The sequence below is a fragment of the Jaculus jaculus genome, chromosome 1, assembly GCF_020740685.1.
Source record: "Jaculus jaculus isolate mJacJac1 chromosome 1, mJacJac1.mat.Y.cur, whole genome shotgun sequence".
In the NCBI taxonomy this organism is placed as follows: Eukaryota; Metazoa; Chordata; class Mammalia; order Rodentia; family Dipodidae; genus Jaculus; species Jaculus jaculus.
Window position 1 is genome coordinate 7,443,360 of NC_059102.1, and position 18,226 is coordinate 7,461,585.

Here is an 18,226-nt window from a genome sequence, read left to right on the forward strand (position 1 = left end):
GGCATGTCTAGGCTAGGGGTGACTCAGGCCTTTGGGCAGACATCTCCCTAACCATATGCCAGGGCAGTTGCCTTGTGCTTAAATGGAAACCTGAAAGTTAGGCCTAGCCAGGGCAGCACCCTATTGATTCCCTTCATGGCATCAATTTAGTTTCTGGGTCTTTCACCATCACTGTTTATGGAAATAAGACATGAACTGCAAATGTTTGATGTTTACCTGTGGTTATTATTTAGATTGGACAAATCTCTCCTTGCTATGCCTTTTTGTAATGGGAATGTTTGTTCTGTGCCATTGTAGGTTAGAAGTACATAACTTGTGTTGTGATATTATAGGGCTCACAATTAATAAATAGTCTTGTCCAGATGTGGTGGCACACACAATTCATCCCAACATTTGGGAGGCAGAGGTGGGAGGATTGCTGTGAATTTGAGGCCAGCCTGAGACTACAAAGTGAATTCCAGATCATCCTGGGCTAGAGTGAGACCCCACCTCAGAACCCTGCCCCCCAAAAGAAGCACTTTTACATTTCAGATGAGACAATGTTGAAATTAGTAAAGATTATGAGGAACTTTGAAGTTGGTTTGAGTGTAATTTGCATTGTGAAACAAGTCTATAGGGGCCCAGGACAGAATGTGGAGTTTGAATGTGAATACATGTTCCCCATAACTTCAGGGACATCTGATTAAGTTTGCGACTTGAGTCTCCAGCAGGAGAAGCCCTGCTGGAGGAGTGTCACTGGGAGCAGATCTTGGAGACCAGCCCTGATCCGTGTAAAGAGTGGCTCTGGCTGTGTGTTTTCTCACTGTGATCTATGGATGTGAGCCAGCTGCTTCCAGAATTGACAGTGTTTCCCCTGGATTCTATAAACCTGAAATAAACCCTTTCCTCCCATAAGCTGCTTCTGATGGAGTGTTTGTTAATCCAGCAATGAGAAAGTAGCTGCAGTACCCTGTAAATTCAGCACTTGAGAGGTGGAGGCAAGAGGGCCAGGAGTTAAAAGGTCATTCTCAGCTATATAGCGAGTTAAAGGAAACCTTGACTACATGAGACCCTGTCTAAGAAACAACTCTTGCCATTAAACAAATAATTACAACTTTATTTCTTGTCCTTTTGGGATGCTTTTCATTGTTTGTTTATAATTGTTCTAGCAAAGACTTTAAATACTAAGTTCAATAGAAGTGGTAAGAGGGAGAATTCTTATCCTAGATTTTAGAACAGTGGCTTCTATTTGGTTACCAGTGAATGTAATGTTTGTTGTGGGCTTTCATATTCCTCTTATTGTGTTGAGGATGTTAATTTTTTTTCTGAGATGGGGTCTTACTCTACCCAAGGCTGACCTGGCACTCATTCTGTGGTCTCAGGTTGGCCTCGTACTCACGGTGATCCACTCTACCTCTGCTTCCCAATGCTGGACTGAAGAGCCTGCACCACCATGCCTGGCAACATGTTGAATTTTGTCAAATGTTTTTTCAGAGTCTTGTGACAGGATTATATGGGGTTTTTTTGGTTCCCCTTTCTGCTCATGTGGGTCACCTTTACTAAGTTTCTGGGTTGAACCATCCCAGGGATGAATCCTACTTGATCACAGTAGAATGAGCCCTTTAAATGTGTTGCTTTATTAGATCTGTTAAGATTTTGGTAAGAATTTCTGTGTCTGTGTTCATTAAGCTTATCAGACTGCTTCACTCACATGTCCTTGCCTGGCATTGGTATCAGGGTTGTTCTTTCCTGGTAAAAAGTGTTTGAAAGTATTCCCTTGTCTTCCACGTTTTGAAATTGTGAAGAATCAATAGTCATTATCTTTAAAATGTTGGATGGAATTCAGCCCTGAATCCATCAGGTACTGGGATTTTCTTTTTTTCTTTTTTTTTTTCTTTTTTTTTAAATTTTTTATTTATTTGAGAGCGACAGACACAGAGAGAAAGACAGATAGAGGGAGAGAGAGAGAATGGGCGCGCCAGGGCTTCCAGCCTCTGCAAACGAACTCCAGACGCGTGCGCCCCCTTGTGCATCTGGCTAACGTGGGACCTGGGGAACCGAGCCTCAAACTGGGGTCCTTAGGCTTCACAGGCAAGCGCTTAACCGCTAAGCCATCTCTCCAGCCCTGGATTTTCTTAAACAAGGGACTTCTTAAAAATATTTTATTTATTTACTTGCTATCCTTTTGCTTCCTCCCAAATGGGGCAAATTTAGAATTTCATTGATTATCTTTTCTGAGTATTTGTTTGAAAACGTATTCACCATATTTAGTTTTGTTATACCATTTGGAAACATGGGATCAGCTATATGATTCCACTGGCTGTGTTATGACACATCCTGTAGGCTTTTAACAGGAGCCCCATTCCACTTCATATCTGAAAGACTATGTGTCACAGCACTCCTCCCCACCCTTTGGCTATTACATTCTTTCCACCACCTCTTCCTCTGTAATCCCCAAGCCTTTGGAGGGTGTGATAGAGATGTGCCATTACATGCTGACCACTTAACTGTTACTTCTTCTCAGCACTTTGAAGAGGGTTGAGTCTTCTCAGTTACCACTGCCACCTGAAATGAGAGACTTCTCTAAGCTAAAGTAAGAGCAGCACTAATATTATGCACAAGCATAAGTATTTAGAGGGCAATTTGGTGGACATATGAATCTTCTTTTATAAAATTTGCTGGAGAAGCCCTCACATACTAGGCTCTTTTATGAACAAGTGGAGGGATTCTGCAAATTCAGTGGAACCAAAGCTAAACTAATGTGACTGTAGTACATGCCATGGTTTATCATGGACCACCTCTGTGCAGTGTGCCCTGAGTGCCACCCTGCCTCCTTCCCTTGTGCCTTCTACCCCCATCTGTGGGAAGCCTTTCAGGCCCATGTCCTCTCACCTCCTCCTCTGGTCCTGTCTCTAGCTCTGGGGCTGTGGAAGCATTGTCCCTGAGTGCCTCGCCCTCTTTGTCTAACACTGTTGTCTTCCCACTTACACTACGAAATCTTTCCGAGTTGGCCACTCGAACCTTGATTATCAATCAAAGATGTGCAAAAAAGGCAGACAGGTTTCATAATGGTCTACTGAGGCTGCAGGCACTAACTTTAAGTTCATATTCTGGTCACCACTACCCACAATTGAGCATGTGTACTGGCAGCTAGGGAGTGAGTGGTCATTCTCCTTGAATCTTTGGGCTACATTTGGTTGACAGAAAATGCTCAAAAACTCTACAGAGAGAATAATGGGTGCTGCATGGCAGTAGTGAGGAGGAGCCTGCTTTGACCACAGTGGGGAACAAACGGAAAAGTTCCCAGCAAGAGCAGCCTCTGGTCTTTGACTTGGGCAGTGGTCACAGTCTGTTGGCTCATAGGCCAGGGTCTCGTTGGTCTACCAAGTGGCCTATGTTGAAACCATCCACTGAGAGCTCATTATGAATGCATGCTTGTGGACCCCAGCCTGGACCAGTGTCATATGTCAGCCATGGGAGTGACCTGTGAATCCAGCTCCTTAAGTAATTACACATATGGCTGTAGTGGCCAGCTGTGCTCTGAAGATCACACGAGACCAAGTTACCGGGTTGTCTAAGAAATACCTTCAAGCCTCTTTAGGTCTACATTGCATTTGCTGCTGATAAATACCTTTTCTTAATTTATCTTAACTTTTCTCTTTTGCTTAAATTTATTTAAGAAGGAAATTTTGAAGGCCAGGATCCCTTGATATAAATACTAGAAAATAAATTAGAAGGAAGCCAAACAAAGTTACATAAATGCTGAATGATCCTGTATGCTGGTGTCCCTGAGCCAGAGTCCTGATTCCTTTGTGAGGAAGAGTGGGTGGCCAGTGTGTGGAGAGGCCTTCCGCATGTTACACCAAATGGACTTCATCCTAATTAGAAGGCTTGTCAGGGAACTGAAAGGAAAATAACTTGGTTCCCCTTGACCTTTGATTTTTGTCTCAGTGCCTCTAACAGCATATGAAAGGGAATGGAAGTGAGATGTACAGATAGATGGGAGGCCAACACGGGAGTGAGGCAGGATAGGGGATGGCGATTGGGGACCCCCAGTCTTTGACCCCACTGCAATACTGGATACGAAATGATGGAGGCCGTGGAAGTCTAGATTTGAGCTGACTGTGGGGAAAGCAGAGAGTGAACTCTGACAAGGGGCAGAGGTGGTAGTTGTGTGGCCCATGCAGAACAAGCCATGGAGACCTCACCTGCTGTGACATCTCTGTGCACCTGTGAGAGATGGCACAGGGGGAGACATCAATACGACATTGCTACAACACAGCCAGCCTATCCAGGCCACAAAGAAAGTCCTCCAGGGGATAGAGCTGGAGCCTGGGGCAAGAACTTTCTAGAGCAGTGGTGCTGATGCCAAATAAAATGAGCTTCCTTGTGAGGACACTCGGAGTTGTCGCTGTCCCTTGGGCTAAATGTTCCTCCATTCACTTCCCTTCCTCAAGGAGAGCTTTCTAGAGAACTGACTTTTCTCAGACTTGGCTGACCCTGGAAGGGGGTGGGAGGGTTCTAAAGATGAGTATTTCTTTCCATGTGGCTCTGATTTATGCTGATAGAGTCAAACTAGAAAATATAAACCAAGTAATTTCCCCAGGAAAAAAATAATCGTTGTGACAATTTCTTAGCTCCCCACCCAACCTTTCTCATGGAAATTAATCTCAAGGACATGTTGTAAAAGTTAGTGGGATTCCAATACGTAGTCCACGTCAGTGTGTGCACCCCGCTTCCATTACGCAGCTTCAGTTTTTCCGTTGTCTTTTGGGAATAGGGAGGGTATTGAAATATTTACAGGAACATTGTTGGCCAGCCAGTGGCAAGCATCGCCTGCTATCTAATAAACCGGGTCTACACGCCATCACATAGTTGGAAGAACAATGGGAAAGAAACAGTGTCTGCAAATATGTGGCTTTTTTGACTTTAGATACAAAACAGCTCTGTTTCAATATTTTCAGTTTTCATCTAGAAATTTGTCTGACAAGGGAAAACTACTTAGAAGAGAAGACAGTATAGTTGAGTGTGTTCGTGCCCAGGGGAGTCTGTTTGGCGAAGATTTTTCTACTTCTGAGTAAAAGAGGAGGGCGTAGTAGTGTGAGCATGGTTACAGAGGGGACGTTCATTGTTCCAAGAGACTCACCTGCGGAGGGTGGAGGGGCCTCGGAAGTTTATGAAAATGCGAGTTGCCACCCTTGATAATTGCAGCGTAAAGTTGGAGCTTTCCAGGGGCGCTTCCTCTTTGTATAAGGAATTATGCAAATATTTGGCTTATAGCAGACATATTTGGATTCTTGTCCCTCTCTTTATAACAATTGCATACTAAAACAGGCATCTCTGGCAGCAGCCCCCTCATAAACTTAACTTTCTTTAACATATTTTAAAAGCAAATCATTTTGGTATTGTGGTCTGTTGCAGACATCATTTGTAGTTGAGCCAGGATATTATTTGAGAACTGCAAAGCTTGCTAGGTATTACATCCGTATATAAACCATGTGTTAGAAAGATATAAATTCAGTTTTGAAATATTTGTTAGACTACTCTTGGCTTTCAATCGGTGCCAAACATGTGCTCTGGTGACAGATGGAGTCATGTGAACCCTGAATGAAACACTTCAGTGTGTGTAGACTTAGCCTTCCAGCAGCGGGGCGGAGAAGTGGGGGGACTAAGAGGATTTGATTGCTCTGAGGTGTGTTCCTCATGGAGTATAACAGCCTTCCTCCCTTCACATGTCACCAGGTTATGTGGTCTCAGATTCTGTGTCATAGAAAATATAATTATTTATACCATAAACAGGTAAAGAATGATTAGTTTAAGGCATTCTCATGCAAACTTTACATTTTGAAAATAGAGCATTTTCCTAAGAAATCATCAAAGCATTTTGGGTCAAGGAAGCCTGAATCTGGACTTGCCAGACTAGCCAGAGGAGTCCCAGTTTCATCTGGACTTCAGGAAAACATCGAATATGTTCGTTAGTGTAAAGATTCCCCAGTATTACATAGGCACACTTATCCTGAGGGTGATTCATTATCTGAAGTTCAGGTTTACCTGGACGCCATGCTTTATTTCCTAAATCAGGCATTCTGACTGGGAACAAGTTCATTGTTGACTCTCTTACACAGTGACTGTCACAGAAAATTCTTCGGGGATGAAGGCTGAGTGATTTTGGAATCCACAAGGCGCAGAGACAGAAGAACTCAGTCCAGCTGTTGTATACAAAAAGGAACTCTCTATTGGGACAGATCAGAGTACACATTTGCCTTCCTGTATAGCTCTCCCTGTATAGCGCCATCTCCTCACCTTTCCCCTTGTGCCATCTCTCCCATGGTAGGTAGGCAGAGTTGACAAGGGTGGGCAGTAAGGACACTACTTCCTTGGGTGTTTCTCCATCTAAGAAGACTTTCTCCTGCTTTCCTCCCCCTGGTCTTTCAGCTCTGGCTACTCAGAGCCTTTGGTGAAGACTTTTTCCAGACATCTCAGCTGCAGTTGGTCAGTGTGATCACTCTCTATCTCCTCTACTCAAATCTCTGTTTCCTACAGGCTGAATCTGTTATGCTAAGGAAGGAACATGAGTTAGGAAGGAGTGAGGCTTAGAAGGTTTCTCCCTCTATTGTCTTCTGTCTGCAGTGCTAGCTTCTAACTGAACACTTCCATGGACTGGATGCTGAGAACAAATCTTCCTTTCTGAAAGTCATCTCCCTCCCCGGCTACTTCCAGCCATGGGTAACTTGGTGCAGACATCAGAAAGGTCCACCTCTGGTGAAAAGGAGTTCATGAAGCTGCCCTGGACTTGAGTAAACTTGAAGAATTCTGCTCACTGTTAGCCTATTCCTTCTGTACCCCATTTCTGAGAGTCATTTTGGATGGATGAGCCTAGCCTTCATTCCTGGGTAACAAGTCAGGTTACCTAGATATCAGTTTACTTTGGAAATAAACCTGAGGAATATGCTCAACACATAGTTTTATGTAAGTAAATTTAAAAAAATAGGCCAATTTAAAATAAGCAGCTGATAATTCCCAAATTAAGAAATCAAATAGGGCTACTGAGATGCCTCCATGGCTATAGCACTTCCTGTGCAAGCATAAGGACCTGAGGACGCCAGGGAGACCGCTCGAGTTCAATCCCCAAGGATCTACACAAACAACTGGGTGTAGCGGAATCCCCATTCCTGTAGGGGGGAGGGACCTAAGAATTGCCAGAGCTTACAACAAAATGGCAAGCTTCCAGATCAGTAAGAGACTCCAACTCAGATAAAAATAGGTGGACAAGTAGGCAGATGTTCCATTCAAGCCTTAGCAGGTGAGTGCATCCAGTCACAGACAAGTGCAAGGACTATAGCAAGGGCACATCCATACACACACACACACACACACACACACACACACACACACACACACACTCCTAAATAGGTCTAGGGAGATGGCTCAGTAGGTAAAGTTTTGCCACAAGCATGAGGGCCTAAGACTACTTTAGTTTGATTCCCCAGCACCTATGTAAACCTGGACCTGGCCATGCACACCCGTAACCCTGTGGAGAGCAACCGAGAATGGAGCATCCCTGGGGCTCACCAGAACAACAGCTCTGCATTCAGAGACTCCACCTCAAGGAAATATGCAAATGAGTGACAGAGGAGGGCATCCTATGTTCTCTTCTGGCCCCCACATCCACAGGTAATGGGGGACTCACATCTACACACACACACGAAAATAGATACCGACATAATATCATAAGAAATGAGAAGGAAAAGTGAAATGAGTGAGTACCAGGCATTGCCAGCCAGCCTATCTGAATGCAAAGTGCTAGGCTCACAGCCCCCTGCAAACATTACAGAGAGCGGAAAGTCCACCGAGCATGATCAACGCATCAGTAGTGTGGCTTTAAAGTGAGCAAAGGTGCTCAGCCCGCGGGTGTTCTTGCTCTGATCAGACATGCTTGGTGTTTTATTCTGTGGAATCAAAATAAGGTTGGGTATTGTTGAGAGGAAATTGTTTAAAAGTTTCTAAACTGAACAATTTTCCTTACAGTTTTGTTTTACCTTCTGTACTTAAGACAAAAAAAGTAGGGATTCAGAGATATTTATGCAGACTACATTTTATTTATTTTCTTTTTGAAACAACTAAGAACATAAGAATCCCAATCAAAACCATTAAAAGTGCTCTATGGAGCTGGACGTGGTGGCACATGCCTTTAATCCCAGCCCTCGGGAGGCAGAGGTAGTAGGATTGCCGTGAGTTCCAGGCCACCCTGAGACTACATAGTGAATTCCAGGTCAGCCTGGGCTAGAGTAAGACCCTACCTCAAAAAAACAAAAAACAAACAGTGCTCTATGGAGTCGATGGAGATGGTTTAATGACAAAGTGGAGCACCTAAGTTTGGATCCCCAAGCCCCACATAAAAGCCAGAAGCTGTGGAGGGCTTCCATAGTTCCAATGGGAGATGGAGATAGGAGAATTATCCAGAAATTCTTACACCATCCAGCCTGGCAAATAGAGCAGCAAACAAGAGACCCTGCCTCAAATGAAGGTGAAGGTGAGAACCAACACCTGAAAGTTGTCCTCTGACTGCCACACACACTCTGTGGCACATGCACACTCATGAGCACATGTGCATGCACACGTGCGCGCACGCGCACACAACACATACACACACAGATGCCCCAGATAAAGCCATGAACCTAACAGCTATTTTTCAAGGTGAGTAGAATTACAACATCTCTGAACTCAGGGCTATAATTCGCGATGCAATAGCGTGAGTTATCTATTTACTATATAAATTTGGCATTTCTTACTTGGGAAACGTATATACCTCAAATTCAATGGCCAGAACTATTAGCTAGCATGTAGAGGTTGTTAAATAATATGCCACCTACTGCCATCTGTTCTTTCCTCTTGGTCATCGGGACCTATGCAAGTGTTCCCTAAACTCCTACCTCGCTCTGCTACAAACCCTACCTTACCCTCGTCTATCCTAACCAAGCCACGGGAGTTGGAAGGAACATGCCCCTGCTGTGGCCTTTCACAATTCTCTATAACATGTGGTATTTCAGGTCTAAAACAATTACTTGTACTATAGCTCCAGATGCATTTTTCTCCTAAGGAAGATGAAGTATTCTCAATGGTGTCACAAGACTCAGTTGCATCACGGATTTGTGAGCATTTGAGAACTGGCCTTCCAGAATTCACTGAATCTAAAAGAAATGGAACCTCACATTTCCACGATTAGCCTGTATCTTTGACTTTTGCTGTGCTCACTGGGGCTTAGTGCTCCCTTGGCTAGTATGGCAGGTGAACCTTCTCATGTAGAGAAGAAGAGCTGGCTACCACGATGATTTCTCTTCTGGACCCTTAGCTGCCTGCTCTGATCTTAACTTGGCTGCTCAAGAAAGCTTTCCTGCTGGGGAGATAATGAGCCAAATGTTTCAGATGAGGACTCTGCTTGACATGGCAGCTCTTTCTCATTAAAAATAAGCAAATTGGAATTCTGGTTCATAAATAAGGCTCATGTGGATTGGGCTCTATGCATCAGCCTGCCAGGGAGCAGACATTGCTGGGTGAGCTGCAGATCTCTGCCAGAGCTCTGGAGATGAGTGATGGCCCTGGGCTCCCACTCACACCATGTCCACAAACAATAGGCTGTGGAAAGTTTTAATGTGTTTGGTAGCATTTCAGTGCATAAGTACTTGTCTCCCCCGTGGAGGATATGATGGGGAATGTGGTAGACAAGGCTTCCACCCCTTGGAATCACCCGTTTTGATTGATGGCAAGGTGGTAGAGACAGACAAGAGGGTGAGTAGACAAGTTTGCATCATTATAAGTGTATGAAGGAACAGGCTGGAGGAAGAGCAAGGAGCAGGGCAGCCCACCTGAGGGTAACACTTAAGCTGAGAAGTGGAGAAGGTTAGGGGCTACATGAATGTTAGAGTTCTTTCTGCAGAGGGAACAACAGATGCAGAATCCATGAGGGAGGTCCTGGTTGGGGCACCTGAGAGGTCAGAGGGTGGTCAGGATGAGGGCAGCAGAGTGAGCAAGAAGCCTCTCATAGGACATGAACTCCTGCACTGGGAGAGGAGTTTTAATTTATTCAGAGTGATTTGCGTAGCCTCAGCTCCATTGATGTCTCTGTTGTCATCACTAGGCATGCATTGACTACATGATCTGTGCTCAGCTCTGCATCACCCCAAGTGGGGTTGGCATCCATTCTTCTCCAAGCCTCAGATCCAGTCTTTGGCTAGAACGAGTCACTCCTCACTCAAAATCCATCCTGTCTTGGGAGGCTGGCCATGAACTGGACTTTGTCTCCTGTTCTGTGCCCACAGCTTATTCTGTTTTAGCCTTACTCCTCACCTTTTCTGTTGCTAGAACCAGGAAGCTCCCTCCGGCCTCAGACATCCATAGCCATGTTCTCCCAGGAAGACCTTGCCATGTGTCTTTGTTCTTGTCCAGCATTCCTCTCCCATAGGATTGGAGGGAGAGAGGCTGGGTAGGTAAAGGGCTTGTCATGCCAGTTGTGAGAACCCGAGTTAAGATCTCCAGCACTCCTGCAAAAGCTGAGGATGGGGCTATGCCCTTGTAATCCCAGAGCTGGGGAGATGAAGGTAGGAAGATCTCCAGGATGTAGGGGACATCTACTCAAGCCACAACGGTGAGCCCCAGGTTCAGAGGGACACTCTGTCTCAGAGATGAAGGTAGAGAATGCTTGAGGACGATTAGCAGCTTCTACCTCTGGCCTGCCCCTCCACATGTACGAGCAGCCAGCTGCACAATGTGCTTGCACCCACATATATACACACCTGCACACACGTACATATGTACCTGGACACACATATGCACCGTATTCACATATAGGCATGCACATCACACACATATGCAGGCTAAAGTAAGATTTGAGGTAGAATATAGAGGGGCTGATAGCAAATCACAACCCATTGTGGTGGGCTGACATATCAGTGGTAGCTTCACAAAGAACTGAAATCCACTTAAATCAATTAGCACACCATTAGTGTGAATTTTAAACCAAGCACTGATGATTTTCAGTTAAGAAGTAGAGGCTTTTTATAAATCAAAAGAACAAAAACAAAATACTCCATTCGAATTACTGACTAGGCAATAAAAGGATGATTGTGTCAAAGGTCATCCACATGTATGGCTTTAGAGAAAGGAGTAAATCATGATGACATTGATAAGATAGGCATGGCAGAAAGATAGTGATGAAAACCTTTGATTTTTAAACATCTTGAATTTGAGGTGGTAATGGTAAGAAGACCTTGAAATAAATACATCCAGGAAATGTTCTAGTTCAGCATGTGCTTGGGAAAAATGACCACATGGGAAGATAGTGATTTGGGATACATCTGCTTAAAAGGCCTGCTTTCTCTGGGGCACAGTAAGGGAAGATGGCCTAGAACTGCTGTTTCGGGAATATTTAAGAGGAGAAAGCAAGATTTGGTCTTAGAAGAGGAAGAAAATCAGAGTCATTAAGAGCTGCTAAACCAGCTGTGGGTCTGTCTAATAGAGTCAGAGATGCAGAATCTTGCACCTGGGGTGTGAGGACTCTCAGATGATGAGGTGGAGCAAGGATGCGGCGGGGGTGTGAGGACTCCCAGGTGATCTGGAACGAGGATGCGCTGGGGGTGTGAGGACTCCCAGGTGATCTGGAACGAGGATGCGGCGGGGGTGTGAGGACTCCCAGGTGATCTGGAACGAGGATGCGCTGGGGGTGTGAGGACTCCCAGGTGATCTGGAACGAGGATGCGCTGGGGGTGTGAGGACTCCCAGGTGGTCTGGAACGAGGATGCGCTGGGGGTGTGAGGACTCCCAGGTGATCTGGAACGAAGATGCGGTGGGGGTGTGAGGGCTCCCAGGTGGTCTGGAACGAGGATGCGCTGGGGGTGTGAGCACTCCCAGGTGATCTGGAACGAGGATGCGGCGGGGGTGTGAGGACTCCCAGGTGGTCTGGAACGAGGATGCGCTGGGGGTGTGAGGACTCCCAGGTGATCTGGAACGAGGATGCGCTGGGGGTGTGAGGACTCCCAGGTGGTCTGGAACGAGGATGCAGCGGGGGTGTGAGGACTCCCAGGTGGTCTGGAACGAGGATGCAGCGGGGGTGTGAGGACTCCCAGGTGATCTGGAACGAGGATGCGGTAGGGGTGTGAGGGCTCCCAGGTGGTCTGGAACGAGGATGCGCTGGGGGTGTGAGCACTCCCAGGTGATCTGGAACGAGGATGCGGCGGGGGTGTGAGGACTCCCAGGTGATCTGGAACGAGGATGCGCTGGGGGTGTGAGGACTCCCAGGTGATCTGGAACGAGGATGCGCTGGGGGTGTGAGGACTCCCAGGAGATCTGGAACAAGAATGCGGCAGGGGTGTGAGGACTCCCAGGTGATCTGGAACGAGGATGCGGCGGGGGTGTGAGGGCTCCCAGGTGATCTGGAACGAGGATGCGGCAGGGGTGTGAGGACTCCCAGGTGATCTGGAACGAGGATGCGTTGGGGGTGTGAGGGCTCCCAGGTGGTCTGGAACGAGGATGCGCTGGGGGTGTGAGGACTCCCAGGTGATCTGGAACGAGGATGCGGCAGGGGTGTGAGGACTCCCAGGTGATCTGGAACGAGGATGCGTTGGGGGTGTGAGGGCTCCCAGGTGGTCTGGAACGAGGATGCGCTGGGGGTGTGAGGACTCCCAGGTGGTCTGGAAAGAGGATGCGCTGGGGGTGTGAGGGCTCCCAGGTGGTCTGGAACGAGGATGCAGCGGGGGTGTGAGGACTCCCAGGTGATCTGGAACGAGGATGCGGTGGGGGTGTGAGGGCTCCCAGGTGGTCTGGAACGAGGATGCGCTGGGGGTGTGAGCACTCCCAGGTGATCTGGAACGAGGATGCGGCGGGGGTGTGAGGACTCCCAGGTGGTCTGGAACGAGCATGCGCTGGGGGTGTGAGGACTCCCAGGTGATCTGGAACGAGGATGCGGCGGGGGTGTGAGGACTCCCAGGTGATCTGGAACGAGGATGCAGCGGGGGTGTGAGGACTCCCAGGTGGTCTGGAACGAGGATGTGGCGGGGGTGTGAGGACTCCCAGGTGATCTGGAACGAGGATGCGCTGGGGGTGTGAGGACTCCCAGGTGGTCTGGAACGAGGATGCGGCGGGTGTGTGAGGACTCCCAGGTGATCTGGAACGAGGATGCGGCGGGGGTGTGAGGATTCCCAGGTGATCTTGAACGAGGATGCGGCGGGGGTGTGCGGACTCCCAGGTGATCTGGAACGAGGATGCGGCGGGGGTGTGAGGACTCCCAGGTGGTCTGGAACGAGGATGCGGCGGGGGTGTGAGGACTCCCAGGTGATCTGGACGAGGATGCAGCGGGGGTCTGAGGACTCTCAGATGTGGCAGAGTAGCCTGCCAGGTATTCTCCTCTTCAGTTTTGTATATCTCAAGAACCTGCAGCTCACCACTGTTTTGGTACCACTGAGCCCCAGTGATCCTTCTGTCTGCCACTCTCAGCTCTAGGGTTATGGCTGTGCAGGGCCCTGGCCCGCTTCTCATGTGGGTACTGGGTATCGAACTCATGTCTTTTTCAAAAATTTTTTTTTGTTTATTTTTATTTATTTATTTGAGAGCAACAGACAGAGAGAGAAAGAGGCAGAGAGAGAGAGAGAGAGAGAGAGAGAGAGAGAGAGAATGGGTGTGCCAGGGCCTCCAGCCACTGCAAACGAACTCCAGATGCATGCGCCCAATTGTGCATCTGGCTAACGTGGGTCCTGGGGAACTGAGCCTCGAACCAGGGTCCTTAGGCTTCACAGGCAAGCACTTAACCTCTAAGCCATCTCTCCAGCCCTGAACTCATGTCTTTATGTGTTTGTGGTTGCATAGCAAATGCTCTTTCCCATTGAGTTATCTCCTCAGTACTCCACTGCTCATTTATTTTATTTTATTTTATTTGAGAGTGACAGACAGAGAGAGAAGGAGGCAGATAGAGAGAGAGAGAGAATGGGCATGCCAGAGCTTCCAGCCACTGCAGATGAACTCCAGACACATGCACTAACTTGTGCATCTGGATAACATGGGTCCTGGGTAATTGAACCTCGAACTGTGGTCCTTAGGCTTCATGGGCAAGTGCTTAACTGCTAAGCCATCTCTCCAGCCCTCCTCTGCTCATTTCTTGCAAAGCAAACTTTGAATAGTTCTGACGTCCTCTACTCCCCACCCCAAGAGTATTAAAAGTGAATAGCCTATTTCCAAGAGACAAATGAATACATTTGAAATGTAAAGGGCTTAAATGGTGCTATTAATTCTGACATTTATTACTGGACAACTTTGGAGCAAACCTCCACAACCCTATCATCTCCGTTTGTAAACTGGGATTTGTATTGTCTTCTACTGATCAGCGAAGGAGGATAAAATACAAGTTACTGTTATAAGTGGTCTTTCTCCCTACACGTGGGAGGCCCTAAATGCGTGAGGAGCTGTTTTGTGTAGTAAAGACAACTTGTGCTTCCTGTGTGAATCCATTTGAAGCATTTACGGGAAGCTATAACTAGTTTTCTCTGAATTTCAAAATGACATATAGAACATCTTTTCAGAATGGGAGCTGTTTCATGGTACTACACTGATCTCACTGTACATGGCTGGGCCTCAGTGCCCGCCCATGGCTATGGAGCTCATGCCAGGAACACTGTGGGCATTGTCCCCATGAGTCCAAAGGATTGATGGTTTTCAGTTTATTTTCTTTCCATAATAAAAGTAATATGTGCTGATTACAGAAAAGTCAGATCTATACAAAGAAACATAAAGAAACAGAATGCATTCCTGGCTTCAGCCCTCAGAAAAACTAGCAAGAGCATTTTGGTTGGTTTCCCTCCAAACACTGATCTAAAAAAAAAAAAAAAAAATACAAAAAACTGAACTGAATGGCATCCAATTCCACTTTGGTGTCCTGGACTTCATGTGACCTTCTTGCCAGCCCTCTGTGGTGGATGGCAGTCCATAGCCTCAATCAATTCATCAGGGTCTGAAATCAAGAAATGTAAGAACGCACTGGAGATTGTAGGCACAGGACGTGTCTGCTGTTTCAGGCAGTGTTGGAGGTTGAACCTGGGACCTTGAACATGCTAGGCTACCACTCAACTCCTGAGCTGCTTCCCCAGTCCAAGGATGTCTCGTCCTATCCGCAATCCTATGTTTGCCTCCCAGTTACCTTGAGGTAGCTCTTGGAGGGGTAGGAGAGTTGGGACTTAGGCTTCGAGAGAGCTAGGGTTCTGTTGCAGCACCCTTTGTTCAGTGTGTTGAGCACCAGTCACCACATGGTGCAGGTCCCCAAACCAGGTAATGGTTCTCCCTGAGTTTTTCCTTGGGATCTGGACATTTGAACTTGGGCAGGCCTCCAACCCCCTCACGCCCTCACGCTTGTGCAGGAAGCACACCTAACCGAACCACTGAGCAACCTCTCCAGCCTTCAGCCTGTCTTTACCATTCCTCTGTGGGATTTCCAATACTTAAGGACCAGTTGTTTTCATACACCTGTGCCTCCCTGAACTCCAGAAGCTATCTTCTCTTCCATCTGAATACAGTGGGGTACAGGAAGCCGTGACCAGCTGTGCCTCAGCCTGTTGACACTGAACTGCCCCAGAACAATGAGATTGTTCTTGCAGGATTCAGATATAAGCTTTCAAACTGTTTATGAATTGACATATATTTTTAGGACAGCTTTGGCTGTATAGAGACATTGAGAAAATAATACAGATGGCTCCCTGATATCCCACACCTCATTCCAGCTCACGTTAGTGTTGTACATTTGTGTTAAAATTGAAGTGCAATATTAATGTAGGCATAATATTTTAAATTAGAATGTTTCCTTGACTTTTACCCAATGTGCTTTGCCTGCTCCATCTTGTGTAGGATCCCACATTGCATCTAGCTGTCAGACCCCGACAGACTCCTCTTGGCTGAAGTAGTGTCCCAGGTTATTCTGTTCTGTTCTGATTTTCCCTCATATGTGTCGTGTGTGTGCCTGTGTGTATGTGTGTTCTTGTGTGAGAGTGTGCATGTGTGAGTGTGTGTATATTAAAGCCACAAGTCAATGTTAGGTGTCTTCACTCGCTCTTCTGTCCTTTGAGACAGGCTCTCTCACAGTTTAAAGTGTCCTGCTGAGGCGTATTTTAGGATGTATCTCACGATAAGACTAGGTTATGGGTTTCAAGGAGGAAGAGCACATGTTAAGTGTCATGCTCACTGGATGATGTCAAGGGCATATCTGAGCCACACATCTCATCACTGTTGACATTGGCCTTGACCTCACGAAGAAGGGCTTACCAGGCTTCTGCACTGCAAAACGTCTTCTCTCAAGTTAACACTGCCTGTGCTTCTGATGAGGCTCTTTGAGCTGCGTCGTTTTGACATTGGATTGCTGATTTCCACGTAGGGAAGGCGCCAGTGGGCCTTCATTTGGTGTCTTCATTTGGTCGAGACAGGAAGTGTGACTCTGAATTGCAGGAGTGCTTTTGTGTTGATGGGCGTATCACTGCAATGGGACCCGAAAACATGGAGCTCCAGGATCATCCCTGCATGATGTAGTTTAGGTTTTGCCTATCTGGGGCTGGAAGCACCTCTGGAACCTTGACCCAGCTTCCTTTGCAGTTCGTGATGGCTGCTTCACCTCTTCCTCCATTAGATCTTCCAAAGATTACTTGCACCAGCTCATCTTTTGGCACCTCTGATGGATTCTCCATGCAGGCATCGACAGTGACTTCCCTTTGAAGAACTCCAGGGTCATGCTTTTCTCCTATCTATGTAAGCTCACCGGTTTATCTTCTCAGTAGTTCACTGGATGGCCAGGGCAGATAGAGTCTCACTGGCTCCTGAACCCCGTACATTCTCTACATTCTGGTGCATACTTCTGATTTTCACAGCAAAAAAACATGCCTACATGCAATCAAGCCTGAAATCTTGGTTTGTGATGCCCTAGACTGATCTTCCACATCAGACCCTTTACCACACTATCTCCTTTGCAGTTCTTTATCCACGTGAAAATCATGACGGGCGAGAAAATGGTACCATGACACCTACATCCCACTCAGGGCAAATCTTCCATCAGACAAGAAAAGGTGGTGGCTGAAGGAGGGTCTGGGACCAGGGTCATCTCTTGTGGTCTCAATGATGGTCCTTGTGCCCTTGGCCCTGGCTCAGCTCTTATGGTCTCAGTGATGGTCCTCATGTCTTATATCTGTAGTGACAATCTCTGTCTCTGGTGAACTGAAGTCTTAAGTGGGCATGAGGGTTCTGAACTTGGCCTGGCACCTCACCATGTTCCTCTTCATAAACTAGCCACAACGGGCACAGTTGCTGACGCCAAAACCAGGTTCAAGCAGTGGCTGTGCTGTAGGTGACTTTTACTGGAGACATCCGGGTCACCTTGAAGGTGTCTTGTTTCTGAGCTTTCCCGTAACCTTCAAAGCCCTCCTTGTAAGGGTTCTTTCCTGAGGAGCTGCATCTATGGCTTCCCTCTTAACCAGCCTTAATGGGGTCTGAAGATGGCAGGCCTTGAGGAACAGATGAGCAGAGATAGCACACGCATCCCGTGGGAAACCAGAGCTCATCAGCACAGACAATAATTACATTAGAAATCAAAATATCTACAGTGCTTTTCCATGATGAGGCTGTACAATCTGGCCTTTGTATCCACACAGCAAACAGCGTGTCAGGTTCACCCAACAGCAAAAATACCGGAAGTTCCTTCCCAGTATAAGCTGCCCACATTTCTTATTTAGATAACAGCAAGTTTTGTTGATGCCCAAATAAAGATTACAAAAAACAAAATGTATGAAGACTGGGTATTTTATAAGGTCATATTTTTCAAATGCATGCATCATTCAAGACCTCCTTTTATGGTCTGTCAACAAGATCACTCCCTAAAATACATTCTGATATCTCGCAGCTGTGTGTGATTTATTCTGTCTATCCATGCAGTACAAGTAAAATTTTATTTGCATCATCTGAAGGAAATACTAGTGTATAAATACATAAGCAAAACTCATAAGAAACTGACTGCAAACACTGCTCAGGGGATGTTGTGCAACCAATTAAAACCTGAGAGATGGCTTCATTATTCGTGTGTGCAGATAAATATGTGCTCAGTGGAAAGTGCTGTTACTCAACTTCTTAAAAGAGGTTCAGAACATCCCACAAGTCTTGGCATATTGTGCCTTCAGATTCTCTTAGGAATATGTAGAATTGGAGCCTCTTTGAGAAGAACTTTGGAGCCAAG

General features: G+C 46.6%; 1 protein-coding gene across 1 annotated transcript in view; it reads right to left on the reverse strand.

Moving 5' to 3' along the window:
- LOC123457611 (extensin-like) overlaps positions 1-16,691 on the reverse strand; it is a 35,871-nt gene extending 19,180 nt beyond the window's left edge. Inside the window, exons 1-2 of the mRNA XM_045141482.1 lie at positions 16,650-16,691; positions 11,519-13,310 (exon numbers count right to left, since the gene is read on the reverse strand). Of these exons, the coding sequence (XP_044997417.1) occupies positions 11,519-13,310; positions 16,650-16,691 (1,834 nt within the window). The remainder of the gene's footprint in view (positions 1-11,518; positions 13,311-16,649) is intronic.
- Between the last annotated feature and the right edge of the window lie 1,535 nt (positions 16,692-18,226).